This window comes from Emydura macquarii, unplaced genomic scaffold, assembly GCF_026122565.2.
Source record: "Emydura macquarii macquarii isolate MOO-44397 ecotype Brisbane River unplaced genomic scaffold, CSIRO-AGI_Emac_v2 contig_113, whole genome shotgun sequence".
NCBI classification, from domain to species: Eukaryota; Metazoa; Chordata; order Testudines; family Chelidae; genus Emydura; species Emydura macquarii.
Genome location: NW_027130250.1, coordinates 965,123 through 986,004, shown reverse-complemented (window position 1 = coordinate 986,004; position 20,882 = coordinate 965,123). Strand labels below are relative to the sequence as shown.

General features: G+C 45.8%; 1 protein-coding gene across 1 annotated transcript; it reads left to right on the top strand.

Moving 5' to 3' along the window:
• Positions 1-8,283: 8,283 nt before the first annotated feature.
• On the top strand, positions 8,284-20,668 carry SLC18A1 (solute carrier family 18 member A1). The gene is made up of 15 exons (XM_067543667.1): positions 8,284-8,407; positions 8,688-9,054; positions 10,352-10,410; positions 10,920-11,003; positions 11,137-11,229; positions 11,748-11,837; positions 12,432-12,475; positions 13,393-13,453; positions 13,612-13,707; positions 17,050-17,128; positions 17,646-17,697; positions 18,549-18,612; positions 19,273-19,392; positions 19,609-19,742; positions 20,558-20,668. Exons 1-15 carry the CDS (start codon positions 8,284-8,286, stop codon positions 20,666-20,668), a joined length of 1,578 nt encoding a protein of 525 aa, XP_067399768.1.
• Positions 20,669-20,882: the final 214 nt, after the last annotated feature.

Here is a 20,882-nt window from a genome sequence, read left to right as displayed (position 1 = left end):
AGGGGGAAGGGCAGCGGGTATTGCATAGAAACAGCATCAGCCTTTCCCTGCTTTTATTATCTTTTTTCCCCCCTAACCTTCAAAAATACGTTAACGTTTCCCACTCCATCCGTCCCCCGCCGGCAGAATCCTCAAAGGCCAGGCTGACCCCACACCCCAGCCAAGACCGCCCCACACCCGTCCAGTGCCTTGACGGGAGGTTCCCCGCCATGCAGGGCTACGCTGCCCCTCGATCGGCCCCGCCACTGCTCCGAGTCACACGCCGCTTGGCCCAGCCCTCAGCCACTCCTGCGTCTACTCAGTATTTCTAGAAACACCAGTAGAAAACAGACTATGGTGTCCCGGCAGATTGGTACGACTCTTCTGCAGGCCTTTCCAAACACTGCATGACCTTCTGACCGAGGCACTCCAGAGCACATCTGCTCCAAGAGGACAGCTGTGACACTCAGAAGTTATGAGGACGTTTGTGTGGCTGTAGCTATTTTTCGATGTCAGACCTGAATAGAGAGCCAGGGTTATACCTTCCAGCATCCTGGCCCTTTCAGTGTTGGAACTCTGTTGGAGAGGAGACAAGGACACTGCTTTGGTCGGCAGGGTATGGTCTCCTGGAAGATATTCCAACAAGCTGAGTGTGTGTCTTTGCTTGTGTTCTGACAAAAGTTTTAATAAAATGCTCCAGCTTAAAACAACTGCCCGGTCTAGGAGTGTAACAAGAGTGTCCTAGGGCAGATAGCAAACATGAAATGAGACATGGCTTCATATGCAATGATGCTACTTGAACTGATTCAACCATACCTGGAACATAAAGTGCAGATTCTTAGATTCATAGCTTTAAGAGAGTTATCAGCCAAAGTATCCATCTAATCAAAAACAATATCAAGTTGGTTTGACAAGACTTTTTTCCCATTAAACTATGATGACTGACATTAATTATGCCAACATGCTTTAATTTTTTTACTGATTTTATCCAGGATCAATGGCAGGCTAACCAGCCTGTAGATAATTTAGGCAGACTGGTAGCCTTTTTCAATATTCACACAATATTAACTTTTTCCCCCTCAGTCCTCAGAGCTTCCTCAGTATTCCAAGGCTTGTTAAAAGTCAACATCAATAATTCAGAGAGCTCTTCATCCAGTTATTTTAACATGCTTTAGTGGAAGTTATCAGTTCCTGTTTAACTATAATAGTTGCTGTTTAACATCCTCCTTACTTACTGATGGGATAGAAGGCATTACCATTTTAAGATATGAATACATCATCCCACTTCTTTCCATATATAGAGCAGAAATATTTATTGAATACTTCTGCCTTTTCGGGGCAGTACATTTCCAAAAGATCTTGGCAAATTTGAGCAGGTTTGGAAGACTAACAGTATCAGAGGCTGGAAGGACTGATGTAAGGGAAAGATTTAATAATCTAACTCTGCACAGTTTAGCTAAGTAATGACTAAGTAGGGATACAATAATTAAGAGGTAAAGCAGTGACAAAGAGACAGTGTAGTCTAGTAGATTAAACATAGGACTAGACTCCCAGCAATATGGGTTCTGGTCCCCTAGCTCCACTACTGATGTACCATGTGACCTTGAGCAAGTCTCTTATGTGCTCTGTTTAGTTCATTAATTTCTGTGAAACACTGTGCAGAGTATTGATATTAAATAGAAAGAAGTCAGGAGATCATAACTGGCAATTGCTTTGAGATGAGTTCCTAATCTTCCCTCTGCCAGTAGCTGTTTTCAACTGTCTGCAAAACCTTGCTGAAAAGGGTTTCAGGGAAACAGTCCAATTAGTCTAGACAGAAGGATCCTTTCATAGTCTAAATATTTTAATGTATTGTTGAATACAGCAGCTGAGAATATTAATCTCAGCATCCTACAATAACACAACATTTGACATCCCAAAGAGCTTTACAGACAGCTACTTTGAGAATGGAGCAGCAGCTACAGCAAAAACCACGAAACTATTACTTTATGTGTCAAGCAACATAAAAATTCCTCTATTACACAACAATATAGATGCAGCCAGAAATTCATTTTAAGTTTCACTGTGGATGGAGCATTTTTGGAGGTTGTCTGTGCTGATCTCTGTTTAGACAGTAGTTTTCACCTGACAGTGACATTATATCTGTGAGCCTTTTGTCCAACATCATTTTATCACAAGCTACTTTGACACATCGACACCTATCAGGGATGGTCTAGGTAATACTTAGCCCTACCTCAGTGCAGAGGACTGGATTAGATGACCTATTGAGTTCCCTTCCAGTCCTACATTTCTATGAGTCTATGACTGATATACTGGAGTGTTCCAGCCCTGTTATGGATCACTTAAAGGAAGCTCCATAACCAATATATTTTATTGCAGTTTTAGAATGAGGAGTCAACAGCAGAGGGCAACCCAGTCACAGTGAATTCACAATGATTGCAACCAGCCTGTCGGTTACTCATCAGGTGCTGCTTACAGTGAGTTGCTTGGTGCCACATGGCATGGATTTGAGATACTCTAGGAAGTCTATAATAATTTAAGTGGCATATTAGGAATGTGCATTAAGCTTGACTATTTCAGTCCAGTCAAGAGAAAAAGTTTAGTCATTTCTCTGTCAGTAATGTCTAAAGAAACCTCCTTGAAAGTGTTCCGTTGTCCTAAGTGTATTGCACTTCTACAGCATCTGGAAACTTTAAATCACAAATACCCTTTTGAGCAGGGCAGATATTATACTCATTTTATAGATAGAGAATCACAGGCACAAAGCACTTAAGCTACCTACCAAAATCCCAGCAAGCCCCTTCAGGAACTAGAAGTAGAATTTAAGACCCAGGGTCCATACACTTGATGCAACAACGCTTGCTAGAAAGCCAGCAAAGTCAGCCAAATGGGAGAAATATGAGAGAAAAAAACCTTTCAAAGACAGCCTTTCTCACAAGGCTTTATTGTCAGGATTTAGGAGCAGGGAAAACCCCCGGCTAGCAGAACAGGGACAAATAAATAAATAAATACATTAAAAATCCACCTCCTCAGAGCTCTCCCTGGTCTAACCCTGTGTCTCTGATTGGGCCCTTGCCACGTAACCCCACCCTTTACACCTGTTTGAGCATGCAATGCAAACATTTTTAACCAGAGGTTAACTTCTTGCCTGTCAGTGCCTGACTAGAGCCTCTGCCTGTCCCATGCCTCTTATAAGAAACTATCAATCTATCTGTCTATAAAATAGAAAAGGAAGAATGAAAGAGGGAATGGAGCCATCACACTCACTGTGTGTCATCATCAAAATCGGCTGCTTTCTGGACCATGACTTAGGTGGAATAGAAGCCACAGGCATTAGTGAGAATACTGAGAAACCAAAATCATGTTGTCATTGCAAATTAGTAGTAATAATAACTTTTTTTAAAAGTCCAGGGGAAAAGACTGGAAAATGTCTAATGCATAAATGGTGGTTTCCAACAAGAATGTTTGAATAAGTTTTGCAGTCATCTCTGTGAAAGAAGATACACAATCAAGTAACAAATTTATGGCCACCTAAGACTCCACCATGCTGCATACTATGGCTGCTCAGAACTTCATGGTGACAGCATAAATAGAACTAAAATCCTCCAGCTCAAGCTAAATCCTACCACTCAAGCTAAAGGAGAATCACTATTTAGTGGTTACCGTATAGTCTATGACATAACAGGGCAGGTCTGATTCTATCCAGTAGATGGTAGTGGTATGCTGCCCATGCTGTAATCTTTATTGTAGATATTTGGAAGACAGTTTCTAGATATATCTATTCTGCTCTAAGTTCACAACCAAACATAGGTAAAGGCTTCCACATCTACTCTCCTACACAACTAGGAAATTCTTTGGTATGATGCCCCCACCTGGTGCATTGACAATAGTTGTTAGCTATGCAAAAGCCAGGTAAATGGTCTCAAAGTCAAGTCAAGAGAAGGAAGGTGAAAATTATCAAGATTTGTTTTCTTTCACAGTGATAACTTCTTCTGTCATGAAAGGATGGAGATAACATTTTGGATCTAAAAATTAGAGATCTCAGAACATTATGTTGAAAGAGCAAAACAAATAATAGAATAAGTCATATTTCAAGTGACATATACAATGTACCACTCACACACCACCATTATTTTCCAACTAACTATTTTCACAGTTGAAACGCTGGACTTCTCGTTTTGTTAATGACATGGCAAATGATTGCCCACCTCTAAGGAAAAAGCAGCAGAGAACCGGAAAACGAGGGGCAAGGGCTTGTTTGGAAAGTCCCACTTTTCAAACGCAGGTAGCAGCTGTGGGATGTGCCATTCCCATTTGGTGGGCATGCTGCAATGGCACGAATATGCTCAGGCGGGGAAGGTGGAAAGGAGCAAGACAGTGGTCATGAGGTGGAATGTTTTATTGCAGCACTGTGATGGAGGCCTGAAAGGAACCTTACCCATATCCGTGTGCAGTATTGCACAGTCGCCTTCGCCTTCCTCTGAAACATTCAATATGAATCACTGCTGGAGGTTGGCTACTGGACTGGATGAGCCAGTGGTCTGAGCTGGTGTGTCAAATCCCGATGGTGCGATTCTTAAGTTTCACCTGGCTTAGAGAGTCTTACTCTAAGCTGCTTTCTATTCCTCTGAATTGGGGCAATGGGCTGGTCAGTTTCTTCTTCATGGGTTGTTGTTTTTTTAATGACTCCATCCAATAAAGCAGTGGGATAAACCAAATGGTCTTTTGGAAAAATGTTATCCCAGGTTGGAGGGCTGTGAGATTACAAGTCAGACCCAATTGTATGTCTGCACAGGGAAGAGAAGAAGAGCTCTCCTCTTGCTTCATTTTCCATGTTAAAATATTCAGTAAGTAAAGAGAAAGGCCTGGCTGGGGAAGTATCCTTTTGAGTGAGCTCCTTGCAATTCATCCCAGGAGAGGAGTATCACCACTTCTTTACTTTTTGCTGGAACTTAAGGTTTTCCCCCTCCATTTGTAGCCCATAAGCTAATGCAGCTCTCCCTATATACACACACATATGTATTCTGCCACCTTAACACACCGACAAAGATGCTGTCCCATGTACATATGCCTTGATGCAGCCCCCACATGTTGGAATAGCCTCCTCCCAGACGCGACACATTGATGCAACCCCTTACGCAGGTACACACGGTGACGCAGCTCTCCACAAATGCGCTGATAGAGCAGCCCTCCCATACACTGACCCAGTGTTCACCGCATACACACTGACGTAGCATCTACACACAAACAGACTCAGCCCACATGTTGGCACAAGCTCTCACACACACACGCACGCACAGAGCATGCAACAGCCTTCTTTTTTTTCCCATTTTGGTCCCAGAATGATGGATAAGATTTAACCCTCAAATTCCTGGATCATCAAAGGCCTTGCCAGTGAAATCTGCCTGTTTATACAAAGGCGCTCTGTAACTTTGATTCAATATTTGAACAATGCAGGCTTCAGCAGGAGACAAGCAACTACCGCTACAGCTCCCATTTCAGGCTGTACAAATGATTCCTCTGAGTTCGGGAGGTTCGGTTTTGTCGTTTCAACCCGGTGGAAGCAGCACAGGAGATTTTAAACTTGGGTGTTGGTTACCTATTTATTTTATCTGGTAAGTCTTGTTTGCCCTTGCGGTCGGTATTTGAGAACCCAGAAAATAATCATTCATTTCTCCGACTCTGCTCATAACCCAGCAGGTGCACCTCAGTTCTTGGCCTGTCTGCTGAAACTGCCAACTAATTAATGGCAGTTGTGTAGGTAGGAATTTTCTGATGTGGACACTGGAGTACACACCTTCAAACACATTTCATACAAGGGTCATGGAACAACCGTCAGATGCGAGTGACCCTCAGTATCTGGAATCAGTAACTGGAGCTGATGACTGAGTGGTCCATTTCCCATGACCAGTTGCCTGAGCTAGCCAGTCCTCCAAATATTTTATTATTTTTTATTGTTATGATTATTACAGCCCATAAGGTGGAAAGTGCCATTTGTGCCTTTCACACCACAGAGGAGGAGAGCTGTAAACCCTCAGAACAGCCTCCACTCACTGTGCTGAGATCCAGGCAATAGTTAAGGTGTGTGATGAAAGATAAGCACTGATGAAAAACTGTGGTGTGCTGGTGCCTTGTTGCTGCAGATAATCTCTCCATCCTCTTTCCACCACCACCCACCCCTCCTTCGTGCCTCTGACGCAGAGGGAGCTGCAGGGTTGAATGGAACCTGTTTGAAGTTCCAATTAAATCTTCATGGAAGAGGAACATTCATATCCTTCCCAGATAAAAGCATAAATTCACTGGGAACAGCAGTTTCAGACCACTGTACTGCCACCACCACTCCTAGCAGCCAGGTCACAGACAGAGATGTGTTCTATGGTAAGACTCCTTTCTTCTCTGCTTGGTGCAACAGATTTGCAATCTGTTGTGCTGGGATTTTAAAATCTAGATTTAAAGGCTGAGTTTAACTGGGTTTTTTTTTTTTAATTTTCTATGTTCTTTCTTCCTTCCTTTCTTTCACTTGAATCCCTAAACTCCCCTTTCTTTCTTTCTTTCTTTCTTTCTTTCTTTCTTTCTTTCTTTCTTTCTTTCTTTCTTTCTTTCCATGTGGATTTTTTCTTTTGCATTTGTTAGATTGTTTATTTTACATTTGTTTGTTTGTTCTCATTTACCTTGAGGAAATAACCAGGGGAAATAACCCAAGGTTCTGAGCCAATGACTGATGAGTGGGACTCAAGCATTAGGTTAAAGAAAAACAATGTTTCTCATAAAGAATCGAGTGTCAGGATAGATGCCTTTGTCCATGATTTCACAAATGAGGATGACCTGTAGTTCTTAGCCAGACCCTTTTTTCTTACCACTCTAGTCTATGAGGTGATAGCTCTTCATATCAGCCAATTAGAATATTAATGATTTTGTTTGTTTGTTTCAGTGCAAATTAACTGCAGATTTGTAATTAATTTATTCACCCGGGTGGCACAAGCAATCTTTTGTCAACACGTCTTAAGCCCTGTCTTAATTGTATTTGTTTGGTTTTTAAGTCTTGTGTTTGGCTGTGATGTTTCAATTAGGTGAGATGAAAAGAGGTGTAAGATAAATTAAATGCCTTTGAGAAATTTAATTTAATCTCCAAGAACCAAACACGGAATGAAAGATGTGGAGATCACTAAAAATAAACTATCAGCTCAATATTTGTTAGAGTCTTCCAAAGCTTTACAGAAAGGAAAATGTAAATGATGCCCTGAAGCCAGAATGGATGATTCAGGAGTCTGGTAATGGGTAATGGAGAACTTCACATCTAAGCTACAGCAGTTTCAAATGCAGCACAGAACCCCAGCCAGTGAAAGTTACTGTCACTTGGTTGCTGAGTTGGTGGTCCCAGTTCAGCTCCTGATGAGCGGTGCCTGCTTCTCCACAGCAGTTGACACTAGCTGACTCCTTCCTGGCAATCTCAGCAGATAAGCCAAGGGCACAGTGCGGGCATGATCCTTAAGAGCAGGGGTGGAAAGAGATGTGGGGAAACTTGCACTGTCGCTTCCAGTGCTGTCCTGCTCTGTGCATAAACAGAAAACTTCAGCCTGAGCAAAGAGGCATTGAAATGAGGCGCACACTCGTCTTTTATTCACTAGGGGCAGGACTGGCAGCATTCCATTTGTATTTGTATTTTTTTTTTTTGGTATTTTCAACAGATAATATCAATGTTTATTTTTAAAAGATTTTTTATCTATTTAATTTTTCACAATTGTACAAAATTATGGTCTAGCATTTCCCCCCCCAATTTTATTTTTAAATGTTCACAGTTGCAGAAAATTACGGGGAGGGGATAAGATACTCATTATTTATTGATAAGAGACATTGAGATTCAAAAAGTTAAAGCTTTATAACCATTAACACACAACTTGCCAACGTCACAGGTCAAAATATACAAAATAAATATCCTTAATTCAAATTCTGTAAGGTCTCAAGCGGCGATTTTTCTTACTTTGCCTAACTTGATTATTACCAATGGGAAGGTTATTTTCATCAGTTCGTTTGCATGTGGACGGTGAAACTGACATTTAATGACATTTACCAATACAAATCTAATCTGTCCAAGCCTAATTATGGGTATGATCAAAAGCCCATTGAAGTCATTGGAAAGATTCCTGTTGACTTCTGGCCCTTGGATCACTCCCTGTGCATTTTCCTGAGTGTTTTGCAGAGTGTCTTTCTGAAAGATTACAGGACATCCTCAGCCCTGAGAAGAGGGTGGAGCAGACACAGGAGCTGGAAGAGTGAAGCAGCCCACCGGCTGGGTTTCCAACAATGCCTCAAGTGGTGGAGTGCGTCCCCTGGAGGTGGTTGAAGGCGGGGAGGGAGTCCCGGAAACTGGTTCTGGTGGTTGTGTTTGTCGCTCTACTGCTGGACAATATGCTGCTCACTGTTGTGGGTACGTTCAGTGGGGGTGTGTGGAAGTGTCAAGGTGTCCTCCATGACACGCTGAAGGAATTAAGACTCTGAAACCAATAACAAAAGAAATGAGTTTGACCGGTCTCCATCCCAGGCAGGGCTGTGGGTCTGGAGCAAGGTGCACTGGGAGAGCAGAGTGTGGGCAGTTTACTTGATGCCTGTCTCTAGCTCAGACTATTAGCCTTTCATTAATTTCCCACACACACACCAGAACTGCTGAATACAACACGAACTAATCGCCTCCTTTAACTTTCTTCCAGTGCCAATCATCCCCACCTTCCTCTATGCAACGGAATATGAAGGTGCTAACAGCTCTGCTACCGAGAACCGAACCGTGGCAGCCCCCATGGCCTTTGCAGCTCCTCCCTTCTCTTCCGTGTTCTCTTACTTTGACAATACGACAGTGACTGTCTCAGACTACGTGGCTGTCAACAGCACAGTGGGGGTGAATGGGACAGAAAGCAGCAGCCTGCCTCAGCTCACTGGGGCCGGCCTGCCACCAAAAAACAGCTGTGTGGACGGTGAGGAATTCCTCACAGAAGAGAACGTCCGGGTTGGCCTGCTGTTTGCCTCCAAGGCCCTTATGCAGCTCACAACCAATCCATTTGTGGGTCCCCTGACCAACAGGTATGTCAGCCAGGCTATAAAACAGCTTATGAGCCTGTATTGCAGTAACCGAATTTAGGTCACATTCCCCCAGTAGTGGCTGGTCTGTTCAAGGATAACAGCCTACTGCTGCTCCCAGCGAATGAAGTTACTCCTTTGCCTTAAATAGGACAGCTCTGTGCTGCAGTGCTGAAGGGCATGCCTTTAAGCCTTGCCAGTAACCATTGGGACCATTGCAATCACACAGTAGGGGAGCTCACCAAAGCCACTTATAAACTAGAATATCAGGGTGGAAATATAAGCATCCAGGAATTCCCCATCTTTAAGAAAGCCAGTAAATTGCTTTGAACATTTGCATTACTAAAGAAATCCTATTGGTGCTCCCTAGCTGAAAACGCATTTGTCCCGGGCCCTGCTCAGTCCCAGGTACAATGAGCGAGTTCGGAACCCTGTACCAAGTTGAACAACAGCTTGTATGAAACTCCACTGAGGTTGAAAGCACTGAAATGTCATCACCGCACATTCTGTGCCAATAGCTAGTAATCAGAACATTTTGTGGCATTCTCAGACTCCACACACTATATCGAGTTCAGGTTTACTCCCTCCCCACTCCCTTAAGTTTGTCTTTGCCTTTATTTTTAACTTAAATAACACCACCATCACATAATCTTCAGCCTTAACATTCCCCCTGAGCTTGATATTCCCACCTCTCTGTCCCTGCACTTCACTTCCTTTGCTTCTGAGATGTGCTTCTGAGTTAGAGCTAATAGGATCCCCTGGTCTGGAAGGCAGGACAGGTCAGCAAAATAGATCTGCATGTATGTGTGGGGTTCTAGAACTTGTTACAATCATTTCACACACCTATGGAGAGACTAACACGCACATTTGCACACATATGCCTTGATACAGAGCCTCGCTCTTCCATATAAAAACATGCACATGTATGTACACTGACACACACATTTAGACGGATAGACTCATATACGATGGTGCACACATTCATGCTTCCCTATACAAACACACACAGAAGTGCACTGACACACACTCATCACACCTATAGAGACACATCTGGACAGGCATACACACACAGCCTTGAATACATACTCACACATTTATTCACCTATACGTACATAGATTGTACACAGCCCTATTCCCCCATTCTCATGCAGTCAGTCTCATACACTGTTTACTCATACATGTACATGGACACATACTCATTCTCATATATGCAATAACGCTTGGGTGCTAAGACAAAAAAAGTCCTTGATCTTGAATGAGAAACTCTTCTTGAGTTCTTGACCATTTCCTCTCTCTTTAGGATAGGATACCACATTCCCATGTTCGCTGGATTCATCATCATGTTTCTCTCTACAGTCAGTGAGTATTCCCTTTCTCTGCTTTTCACGGGGTAGCTCCAGGGCTGTTCGAGTGAACCAACCAATAATCTGCAATGAGACTAAAATGGAGCCTTGGGATCCTTTGTCCAGGACTGTCCAAATGCCTGAGATGAGGGAGGGCAGCAGATCAGCCCACTCCCATTCTAGAAACAGAGAGTGAAATTTAACAGGTGGTTTCCCGTGCTTGACAGCATCTGAGTTGGATGTTTGCTGTAGCAGCATTCCATTCCTCTCGGGACTCCTCTGGGTGATCCCGTCAGCATGGTTACCATTTAAAGTCTCCAAAAAAAGAGTAGATCTTTGAAGAAGGTGTGTGGTAACCTCCCTTCCTCTGGACCAGGGGATAATGAAAGACACTTATGTGGCACTTAGGTCTGTGAGTGCATAGCTAAGAAGATTTGTGCAAACTGCTTTTAATTAGAGATGGACTTGAAGCATAGCTCCAAATGCTAACTCTGCTTTTCTCTGTGCTTTCTGCTCTTTTCCCAGTGTTTGCTTTCTCAAGTACCTACACCCTGCTACTCGTGGCTCGAACACTCCAGGGCATTGGCTCATCATTTTCATCCGTCACAGGTAAATGTACTAGCTTATGGAAGTAGCTGAGCTCAGGCTGCAGACTGAAGTATCCAGGTGTGATTCAGACATGAGTCCTGATGAGATGCTAGAAGCCTAACTCAACTAACCTCTTCTTCCTTTCTATTTCCAGGCCTGGGAATGCTGGCAAGTGTGTACACAGATGACTATGAGAGAGGAAACGCTATGGGGGTAGCATTAGGCGGTCTGGCTCTGGGGGTGCTTGGTGAGTAAACTTTGCTCCCAAAAGAGTGTAGGTTAATGAGAACTCGGATTCTTCTTCAGCCTTTCATGACTGCTTTCCCCAAGCCCTTGCTATGTTCCATTGTAGCACCTTCCCCTAACATGCAAAGCTGGGCTCACTCCAAAAGGCATGGCTGGTCTTTCCTCCTGCCAGTCCCATTTTTAGCCCCATTTTCTCTCCTATGTTCACTTGCCAGTGCCATTTTCTGCTCGTGCTGGAAATTTTCCCCAGCAGACTCCTCATCCCATGAAAATTGCTACTGAGTATAAAATGCTCCCTCCTCTTTCTCCCAGCCTCTTTAACTCAGGACATAATTAGAGGTGAGCAGAGTGCTGACCTAACACCGAGGCTCTAATGACAGCTCTCCCACAGCCGTCAACAAAAGACTTTCCAGGGTCAGGCATCAAGAACAATGGACTGTCGCTTTGCTGCTGCCGTAGCTCCAGCACACCCACGTACCCTTTACATCCACTGTACTGACCCAACCCTTTCCCTTGCAGTTGGGGCTCCCTTTGGAAGCGTGATGTATGAGTTCGTTGGAAAGTCAGCCCCCTTTCTGATCCTGGCATTCTTAGCTCTTTTGGACGGAGGTGAGTAACCAAATGTGCCAGCCAGTTTCAGCCCCACAGCTCCAAGTATCCACCTCCACCTCAAAACTAAAACATTCAAGAATGGGTATCTGAGAGGATACATCACAGGATTTGTATGGATGAATAGACAGGCTAATGTCCTATACGTGCTATTATCATTACCCATTACTAGAGCTGGTTTTTGAGTCACTCAGGGACTAATCTGGCCCTAAAGCTCCCCCTGATTTCAATGCGAGTGAAATGCCTAAACCCCTTTACAAATCTGGCCCTGAGTGTGACTGCCCACCAAAAGGCTCTTGCCTTCGCGTAGGTTATTTGTATGCTTTACTGCGTTGTACTTGGATAAAGCGCTCGCACCATAACAGCCCGATCCTGCTCTCTCTGAAGTCAATGGGAGTTTTGTTAGAACCGAATTGGAGCCTAAAATTTCTCCCATCTCAGCAGATCCCCCTGAGCTTGTTAGACTGGCACATTTATGTGATCACTAGGCTTTGAGACACTGAAGGGGGTTCTACTGTACATATGAGACAAGAGTTAATAGTGGATGGAGGTGACATGCCAAGGAATAAGCAAATAATGGTATTTTTCTCTTAGCTTTACAGCTGTGCATACTGCAGCCCTCTAAGATTTCCCCTGAAGTAAGTACAAACTTATGAGTGTGTGACCTTGTGCTAGACTGTGTGAGCAATATGGGCATGGATTCCCTGTAGGGGAAGACCGTGATGGCACCGCCAGCCATAGAGCGTGTCTGCACTAGAAACTGATGCATGGGAAAGGGTCAGAGATGGTGGTGGGAATGGTTACCTGAACTAGTAGTCAGAGCATCTGAACATGGGTACGTAATAGATCGCTGGGCTATATTCTGATCTCAGTGACTTCAGTGTAACTCTGGAATATCTCCATAGACTTCAGTAGAGTTGTTACTCTCAGTGTAACTGAGAGCACAGTTTGGTCCTGTTGTCTGCCTTTCGGTGAAACAGACGGAAATTCAGCCTGCCCTGTGAAAGGTGCTAAATTCTCATGGATGTCCATAGGATGCCCTGTGGGAAACAAATGCTGTGCTTCTTGAGGCTGGCCAGACACTAGTGCAGCCACAGTTTGAGCAGCACGTCGTGCTCCGGAGGCTGCTATTAGACCAAATCTGCTCTGTCTGGATAGGTGGGGGGCTGTCCTGAGCTCGACCATGTGCTGATTTCACAGAAACAGTCCCTGAAAGGAAGACACCAGGCTGGCAAACCTGGGGTCAGGTATAACAAGCTGACATGCTGGTTCCTTGAGCCATGACAATGCTGGTAAGAGATACATACAGACACTGGACACTGATTGGGGAAGGGAAGGTCGGAGACAGTCCCGTGGAGTAACCCGCTTCTCTCACAATGGTACAGTGGCAATGTGCCTTTACACAGAAGGGCTGCCTCGCCACAGGGGCCACGCACTTGTTTGCGCAGGGGCTGGCTCACCACCTGACTCGGGCCCTTCTATAGTATCTGGCTTGGTTTACATGCTTTCCCCAGAGCGCTCATTGTAAGCCCCCCTTCCTTTCTGTATCATGCAGAGCACCAAAGGCACCCCTGTGTTCACTTTGCTGCGAGATCCCTACATCTTGGTTGCGGCAGGTAAGGCGGGATGGCTGCATCCCTCACTGCCCCACAGTGCAGCTTTATCTTGTTCTTAAGAACAGTCCCCAGTGGCTTGTGTTGTAGTCAGAACCTGTTGGAAGGATCAAAGGTGGGCAGTTAAAATGGAGCATTTCCTGCTATTTTCTCTCTCTCAGGTGCCCTCTGTTTTGCTAACATGGGTGTGGCGATGCTGGAGCCAACACTGCCCATCTGGATGATGCAAACCATGTGCTCCCCGAAGTGGCAGCTGGGTAGGTGCCTTGATTCTCAGCCTTGTTAGTTCCTGAGCAACAGTCATGGACCTCAGGTGTTTAAACCACATCAGCTCGGAGGAGGCACCTGTAGCACGTGGGGAAGGTGCTGATTACTGGTGCTTCCTGTTGCATGAAACGAAATGTAGACATCCACCTGTAATGCAGGCGTGGTCCCAGACTGTCGCAATGTAGCATGATGGGGGAAAGGGACACGCCTGGTCTCTGGAAAGGGGACACCCTGCTGTCTATAAATAAAAGTAACAGGAGATTCCTGACTGGAGAGGGAGAAGCACTGGGGACCTGGTTTTCCCCTCACGTACATTGATGTAAGGCAGCAATAATTCCACTGAAATCAGTGGAGTGATACCAGGCTGAAAGGAGATTCAGGACTCAGGCTGCAGATACGAGATAGGAGTCAAAGAAAGTGCTGTGCTGACGGGCCCATAATAATGCAATTTCCACAGAGGAGACGGGCATCTGGGAGCTGTCTCAGGACTGCCACATTCTCTGAGCCTGAGAGCTCCGGTACACCAGACAGTATCATCCTGTGAGCTAGAAGCTGGGTGACATAGGACCAAACCTATCCTTAGCATGAGGTCCCACTCCACTGAAATCTGAGTTGTGCCTTCTTACATCACCGCTGAGTTTTGCTCTGGTGGTGGCCAGACACTTGAACAGAGCTTAGCCAGTCAGCAGGCTCCCCTGCCCGGTGCTTGCTCTGTGTGCTCTGCACTCTGCTGCTGTTGAGACCCGAACCAGAGCCCTGGCTCTCTATGGGTATGTCTCCATTGCAGAATTATCAGCACCCGGCTCAGCCTACACCGCAGCTGGGGGTGAGCTTCCCAGTCCAGATACACGGACTTGTGGTAGTAAGGCTCACGCCAGTGCGCTAAAAATAGCAGCGTGGAAGCTGCAGCGCCGGCAGAGGGTCGGGCTAGTCACCAGAGCTCAGAGCCGGGGGCTGGATGGGTCCAGGCTCAGGTGGCTTGCCCAACCCTCTGCCAGGGCCGCAATATCAACACACTATCTAAAGCTACAGGTGAAATCTGCAGAGATCTGCCTAAAAAGGCAATCTGCCTAAAAAGAGCCCCAGGGAGGGAAGCCTGGCACCTCCTAATTACGCGCTGTCTAGGAAATGAGACAAGGAGATAACATTGCCTGCCTGGGTACAAAACATTATAAACTCCAACTGGCTGAGGAGTGACCTTAGGGGACGCTCTGAGCTACACGTCCACCCCAAATTGCATTGCAAGCTGGCAGCAACGGAGCTGATGAGAGCTGCTAATTGAGTTACTAACTAGCCAGGCAGGAGCATCCATCCAGATAAGGGGCCATGATGCCTTAGCTGGGGAGAGTGACTGAGCACGTGTGGATGAGGTTAGCAGACCCATCTCTCAGGGTCTGTGTATGGTGGGAGGGAGGGATAGTGCTTGGTGGCGCGAATGAAAGTGACTGCTCTGTGTTATGGACTGAGCTATTCCCTTGGGAACTGTCCAGGGCTCATTGAAGATGAGGGGAATCTTTCCACTGACGTCAGTGGCCATCTGCTCAGGGCCTTGCAGAGGAAGAGGCAGAGATGGTGGAAATGGAGCCCAGAGGGATACTAACCCGGGGACGTAAGAGACGAGCCCAAACCAAAACCTCCTCTGTAACCACCCCCAGAAAAGTTTGGATCCAAGAACAAACTCCTTGGGCTGAACCAAGCTCTCAATACAAACACCCCTGGGGAAGCTTGAACCTGGATCCCAACTTTGCAGCTCGGGCACATCTTCATTCACACATTTATAAAGCACATGACAAAGCAGTGTCCCAGCTGAGCCACCCCCCTACACCAGGTTAATAAATAACATGCATTCGTTTGGAAGGATCTCTCCACCTTCCACTTTTGCACCCCTTCCCTGCAGATCCCATGGCCTGTTATAATTATAAATTATTTGTATTACTTAGTGCCTAGGCGCTGTAGTCATGGACCTGGACCCCATTGTGCTAGGTGCTGCACAAACAGCATCCGGCTCCTATCCGAGCCACTGACGTCACTCACTTGGGGAAGCTGCTGAATAGCACAATCTCTCTCCCCTGTTTGCTGCAGGGGCCTGGAGAGAAAGAGACCTGTGCTAGATCTCTCCGGTATCAGTGCTGAGAACTAGGCAAAGGGAAACCCCATTGATTTCAGTGGGAACAGCTGGCATCCTGCAGTAGGAGAATAGGTCCCAGGGCTGTGGAAAGGCAACGATTAACTCGTCTTATTATTTGTTTATTTCAATTTGCCTACCCTTGTGTTCCTTGGAGAAACAGGAAAAGCTCGGACTTCTCCAGCAAACCAGCAGGGTTTATAACCTCTAAAAAGAGGAAAGGAAATTAAGCACAAATCTGTGTGCATTAATAAGGAAGCTGCCTTGAGATACGGGCAAACAGAGCCAGTCATGATGTCGTTACAGTTTGTAGGAGAGCAGATTAAAAATAAACAACTGGTAAACCAGCAGGATGGTCAAATATTTGATTTTAACTTCATTATGATCTCTGAGATGTTCAATAGGCAGTGTCTCTACTCAGTGAGGTGGAAGCGGGGAAGAGAGAGCAATACAGAGTAGCAGGATGATTTTATGGTTAAAACAACAGAGTGAGAGTCATGAGATCTAAATTCAGTTCCTGGTTCTATCAGAGATTCCCTCTGTGTGACCTTGGGCAAACCACTTCAGTGTTCAGAAAAGGGGATAAAAATCCTTCTTTTCTACCACCCTGTCTGTGTCTTGGCTATTCAGACGGCAAGTTCTTGGGGCACGGGCTGTCTGTCGTGTGCACAATGGGGCCCTGATCTTGGCTGGGGCTTGAAAGCGCTGCTGTAATATAAATACATACAAATAATAACAGAGAAGAAGCTATTGCCTGGTAAGGGCTAGCAGACATCACGCCTGGGGACTCAGCACTGGATATTCATTTGCCCTGTCTAATCTGTCTCGGCACATACGGCCAATAGCATGTGTTATTTGACTGATTGCAAGACTGTTCATGATTTATCACTGGCACAGATTCAGACTCTATGGAGGCTGGATCAAAGAGGATTTTGAACCTTCCATGAATTTACAAAGTGGTTGTTAGGACTGATAGTGATCTGCATCTTTGCAAATTACATACAGCATTTTAGGACCCTCTTTAGGAATTCGGGGCCCAGATCCATCAGCTGCAACCTGTAACAAAGGCAGGAAATATGAGCCTTCTAGCACCTGAAGGGCTTAGGTCCTCAACTTCCTTGGCAGGTGGGTGGAAATGCTGATGTCCTCAGGCAAATTTCTCTTATGAACCTGTGTACGTGTTTGAGGCTGGGGCTTTGTTTTGCAGGGATGGCGTTCCTGCCTGCCAGCATAGCTTACCTCATTGGCACCAACCTCTTTGGGGTGTTGGCCCACAAAATGGGGCGGTAAGTGGAACCCAATGGCTTTCAACCCTTGGCATTGTTGCCCGTTGTCTTCAGACTGCCCTGCTGCTTATTTGTAATGAGGAGAGGCCTCTACTCAGGGTAATACCTGGCTCTCAGTATAGGGCGGCGGGGAGGGAAGGTAACTCAATGAAATTAAAGGGCAGCAAGTTTGAAGCAATGCAAAGGACTCACTATTTCATGCAGAGCGCGATTGACCTAGGGGACTCACTGCTGCAGGAGATTGAGCCAAATGTCTGGATTTCTCAGAGTGGTTGAATAATTTTATGACCAATAATAATATTTATGACTATCTAGGATAAGAAAAGGTGATCAAATCTCATGCTTCAGGATGTAAACTTCCTAGGTCAGGAAGTAAACGTTCTCCCTCAGTGAGCAGCGTTGCGTAGTTAGCTCTATACTAGATTGGAAGGACCAATGACCTGATCCAGCATGACAGTTCATGTGCCCCTGGGCCTTACAATGCATCATTCTTCTCCTGTCTTCTTCCTCGTTGCAGGTGGCTGTGCTCCCTAATTGGAATGACTGTGGTGGGCATTAGTCTCCTTTGTGTAAGTATTGCAAGATACTCTGAGACCTCTTTGTAGAAGAATCATCAGCGGCTAGGCTGGCAAATCCAAGAGTTTCACTGCCCCAGCCTTTCACCTCTGCAAAACTACATCATACATCATACATGAACTGACTTTGGTTATATCAGCCCATCCCCCAGTGGAGTTTTCCCATATCACAAAGCCAAGATAAGTAGTCCCTAGTCCAGGGAAACCCAGCACAGGGTTAGCAGAGGATGCTGCATTGGCAGAGCTGTGCGTGAACAACAAGGCTACTGTTCGTCACAATTAAGGGTCATTGGTGGTGCTCTATGAGGATCCAAGAGGGGAACGGAAGAGAGCCTCATAACAGGATTAAGATGCACTGGCAAAGCTGTGTGAAGTAACACCGGTGCCCCCCTTCTCTCCCTCTGTGGAATCTGTTAATGGGGAGCCCTTCTTGTCTTCAAAAGCCACCAAGACTTTTCTGGGGCACTGAGGGGGCTCTGGTGCTCCGCAATATCTCACGATTAGGGCCAAGTTTGTAAAGGTATTTAGGCATCTAACGATGCAGCTAGGCGTCCAATGGGATTTTGCAGCGTTCCTAAGTGAGTTAGGTACCTAAAACCCATTGATTTCAATGGGAAATAGGTGCCTAAATACCTGTGAAATTCTGTCCTGCGGTGACTTTTCTAATGTCTCATCTTCCTGCAGGTCCCACTGGGCTCTGCTAGGAGGGAGGCGTGAGAAGCGTGCTCAGTCTGGTGGCTGCATTAATGCGTCTATTGCACTAGTCATGTACCCTGCAAAGAAAGGCTTGTAAATGTCACCAGCATCTCTGGTCTCACGCCTACCTTCTTTCTTTCCCCTCCCAGGTGCCTCTGGCTCAAAATATTTATGGACTGATCGGCCCAAATGGTGGCCTGGGCTTTGCCATAGGTAAGACGCCAGGGCGGATGATCACCCTGCCCGAGGCAGTCCCAGATATCACAACCCTAATTCCATCCCCAGGTGTCTCTACCACGTACCCAATGGCTGGATGCTGAGAGCCCGCAGAACTGCCAGGAACCCCTGTAACCTATCCTATGCCCTACCCCCTACTCTCAAATACTCCCTGCGTCACTCATCCCCTTCTACCCCTGGTGGGAATGAGTCTGGCCAAGAAAGAACCTTGTGCTGTGAAGTGACCATAGAGCCTCTAACACAGGGACAGCGATGATGGAGCTCAGTATCTTGTCCCACCCTAAAGCGCTGCGTTGATTAGTATCCTGTGTGTTGCACTCAAGAGACAGCCCCAGAGGCTGGAAAGAGCATGGTCAGGACATCTGGGTCCTAGTCCCGGCTCTGCTGCTGACATGCTCCGTGACCTAGGGCAAATCACTTTGGTTTTCTTTGCCTCGTTTCCCCTTTCTGTAAAATGGGGAGAACAGGACTTGCCCATCTTGCAAAGGGAGGTTGTGAGGACTAGTGAAAGTGTAGTGCATTGAGCTGCTTGGGTGAACGGTGCTGGAGAAATGTTTCATGCCCCTCTGTCTGCCTCTGAAGAGATTCACTTGGAGAGGGCAATGGCTGATCGTATTATTTTTGCTTTGGGGGCAGGCATGGTGGACTCCTCGATGATGCCTATTATGGGATACCTGGTGGACCTTCGCCACACCTCTGTCTATGGTAGCGTCTACGCCATCGCTGATGTGGCCTTCTGCATGGGCTTTGCTATCGGTACGGATTAACATTGACCTGAAAGGACAGCATATATGATGAGTTACCAGTGTATGTCTTCATAGCATTAATTAATTCACCTCACCCCAGTGTTGGCAGGATGTAATTGGTACTGGGCATAGAAATCATTTTACAGTCCATCTGCACTGACCTCTCCAAATTGGCACAGGCGGTTTGAGTAATCTTGCCATTTGTTTAACCATTCTTTACATGTAGGACCATCTACAGGGGGTGTGATTGTACGGGCCATTGGGTTTCCCTGGCTGATGGTCATCATTGGAGTGACCAACATCGCTTATGCCCCTCTCTGCTGGTACCTGCGGAGCCCTCCGGCTAAAGAGGAGAAGATTGTGAGTTTAACCCTACAGCATGTGGTCTTTATAATCGAGGGATATTGCATGTGATCGGTGTAAATGTGTCTAGAATATTGCATTGAGGTCTGGGCATGTCAGCACCAGAAAGATATGAACACATTGTCTGGGATTCAGAGAAATTAAAAAACAACAAAAAATGAGCTGGATGCTGGACGGACTGACATACCGAGGCCAGAGTTAAGAGTTAAATCTATAGTACAGTGGTCTTGTTGACAGGGAGTTGGCCTAGGACTTGGGATACCTGGGTGTTATCCCTGGCTCTGCCATTGGTTTGTTGTGTGACCTTGGGCAAGTTACTTCCCCTCTCTGTGCCTGTTTCTCTTTCAACCTCGTGTCTAGCTTGATTGTGAGCAAATCGGAAGCAGGAAGTGTCTTGCACTGTATATTTATATGGTCCCTAATACAACAGGGCCCTAATTTTGGTTGAGCCCTTTAGCTGCTACTGTAATAGTAATCGAATAGTTCAGCAGTTCTAACCGTGCCATGCTCAACATGCAAACATTCATTCATTTGCTCATGTGAGTGAATTCCAATCTCTGCCACTTCTATCCACTCAACAGAACAAATTCGTCTCCTGTGTTTTGGATAAGAAGCCAGAATCCACAGGAAGGCAAACAATTTCTGTGGTTAAACCCCCCCCACAAAATCCTAATATTTCCCTTGGCCTGCAGTTTGTCATCATTGTGCAAAGTTTGTGGAGTGCTTTGGGTTGTGGTAGATCTTTGTATTAATTAATTAGATTGATTGATTATTAATTATTATTATATATGATTTTTTCCCCCCATTCCCAGGCAATTTTAAACCAGGACTGCCCACTGCAAACCAAATGCTATGCCACCCAGAAAGCTCTGCGGGAATTCCCCCTGACAGATAGTGAGGAGGAAGCAGAGAGCGAGGAATAATAGCAGCAAAGATGGAGCTCCTGCTCTGAAGCTGTGTCAAGTTTACAAAACCAAGGACGTCTTATCATACAAAGCTAACCCAGATACTTCCCCGCTGAAAGCCAACACGACCCAGGAATCCTGGCTTCATAAATCTGCCATTCCCACGGCACTGGGTGATCGGGTAGTCTACAACAAGCAATTGGGAGCCAGGGCTCCTAGGTTCTCTCGCTGG

Coding starts and splice junctions, on each gene's coding strand:
- SLC18A1 (XM_067543667.1), top strand. CDS start 8,284: ATGCCTCAAGTGGTGGAGTGCGTCCCCTGGAGGTGGTTGAAGGCGGGG. Junction 13,454..13,611: donor CTACATCTTGGTTGCGGCAG/GTAAGGCGGGAT, acceptor TCTCTCTCTCAG/GTGCCCTCTGTTTTGCTAAC. Junction 13,708..17,049: donor CTCCCCGAAGTGGCAGCTGG/GTAGGTGCCTTG, acceptor TTTGTTTTGCAG/GGATGGCGTTCCTGCCTGCC.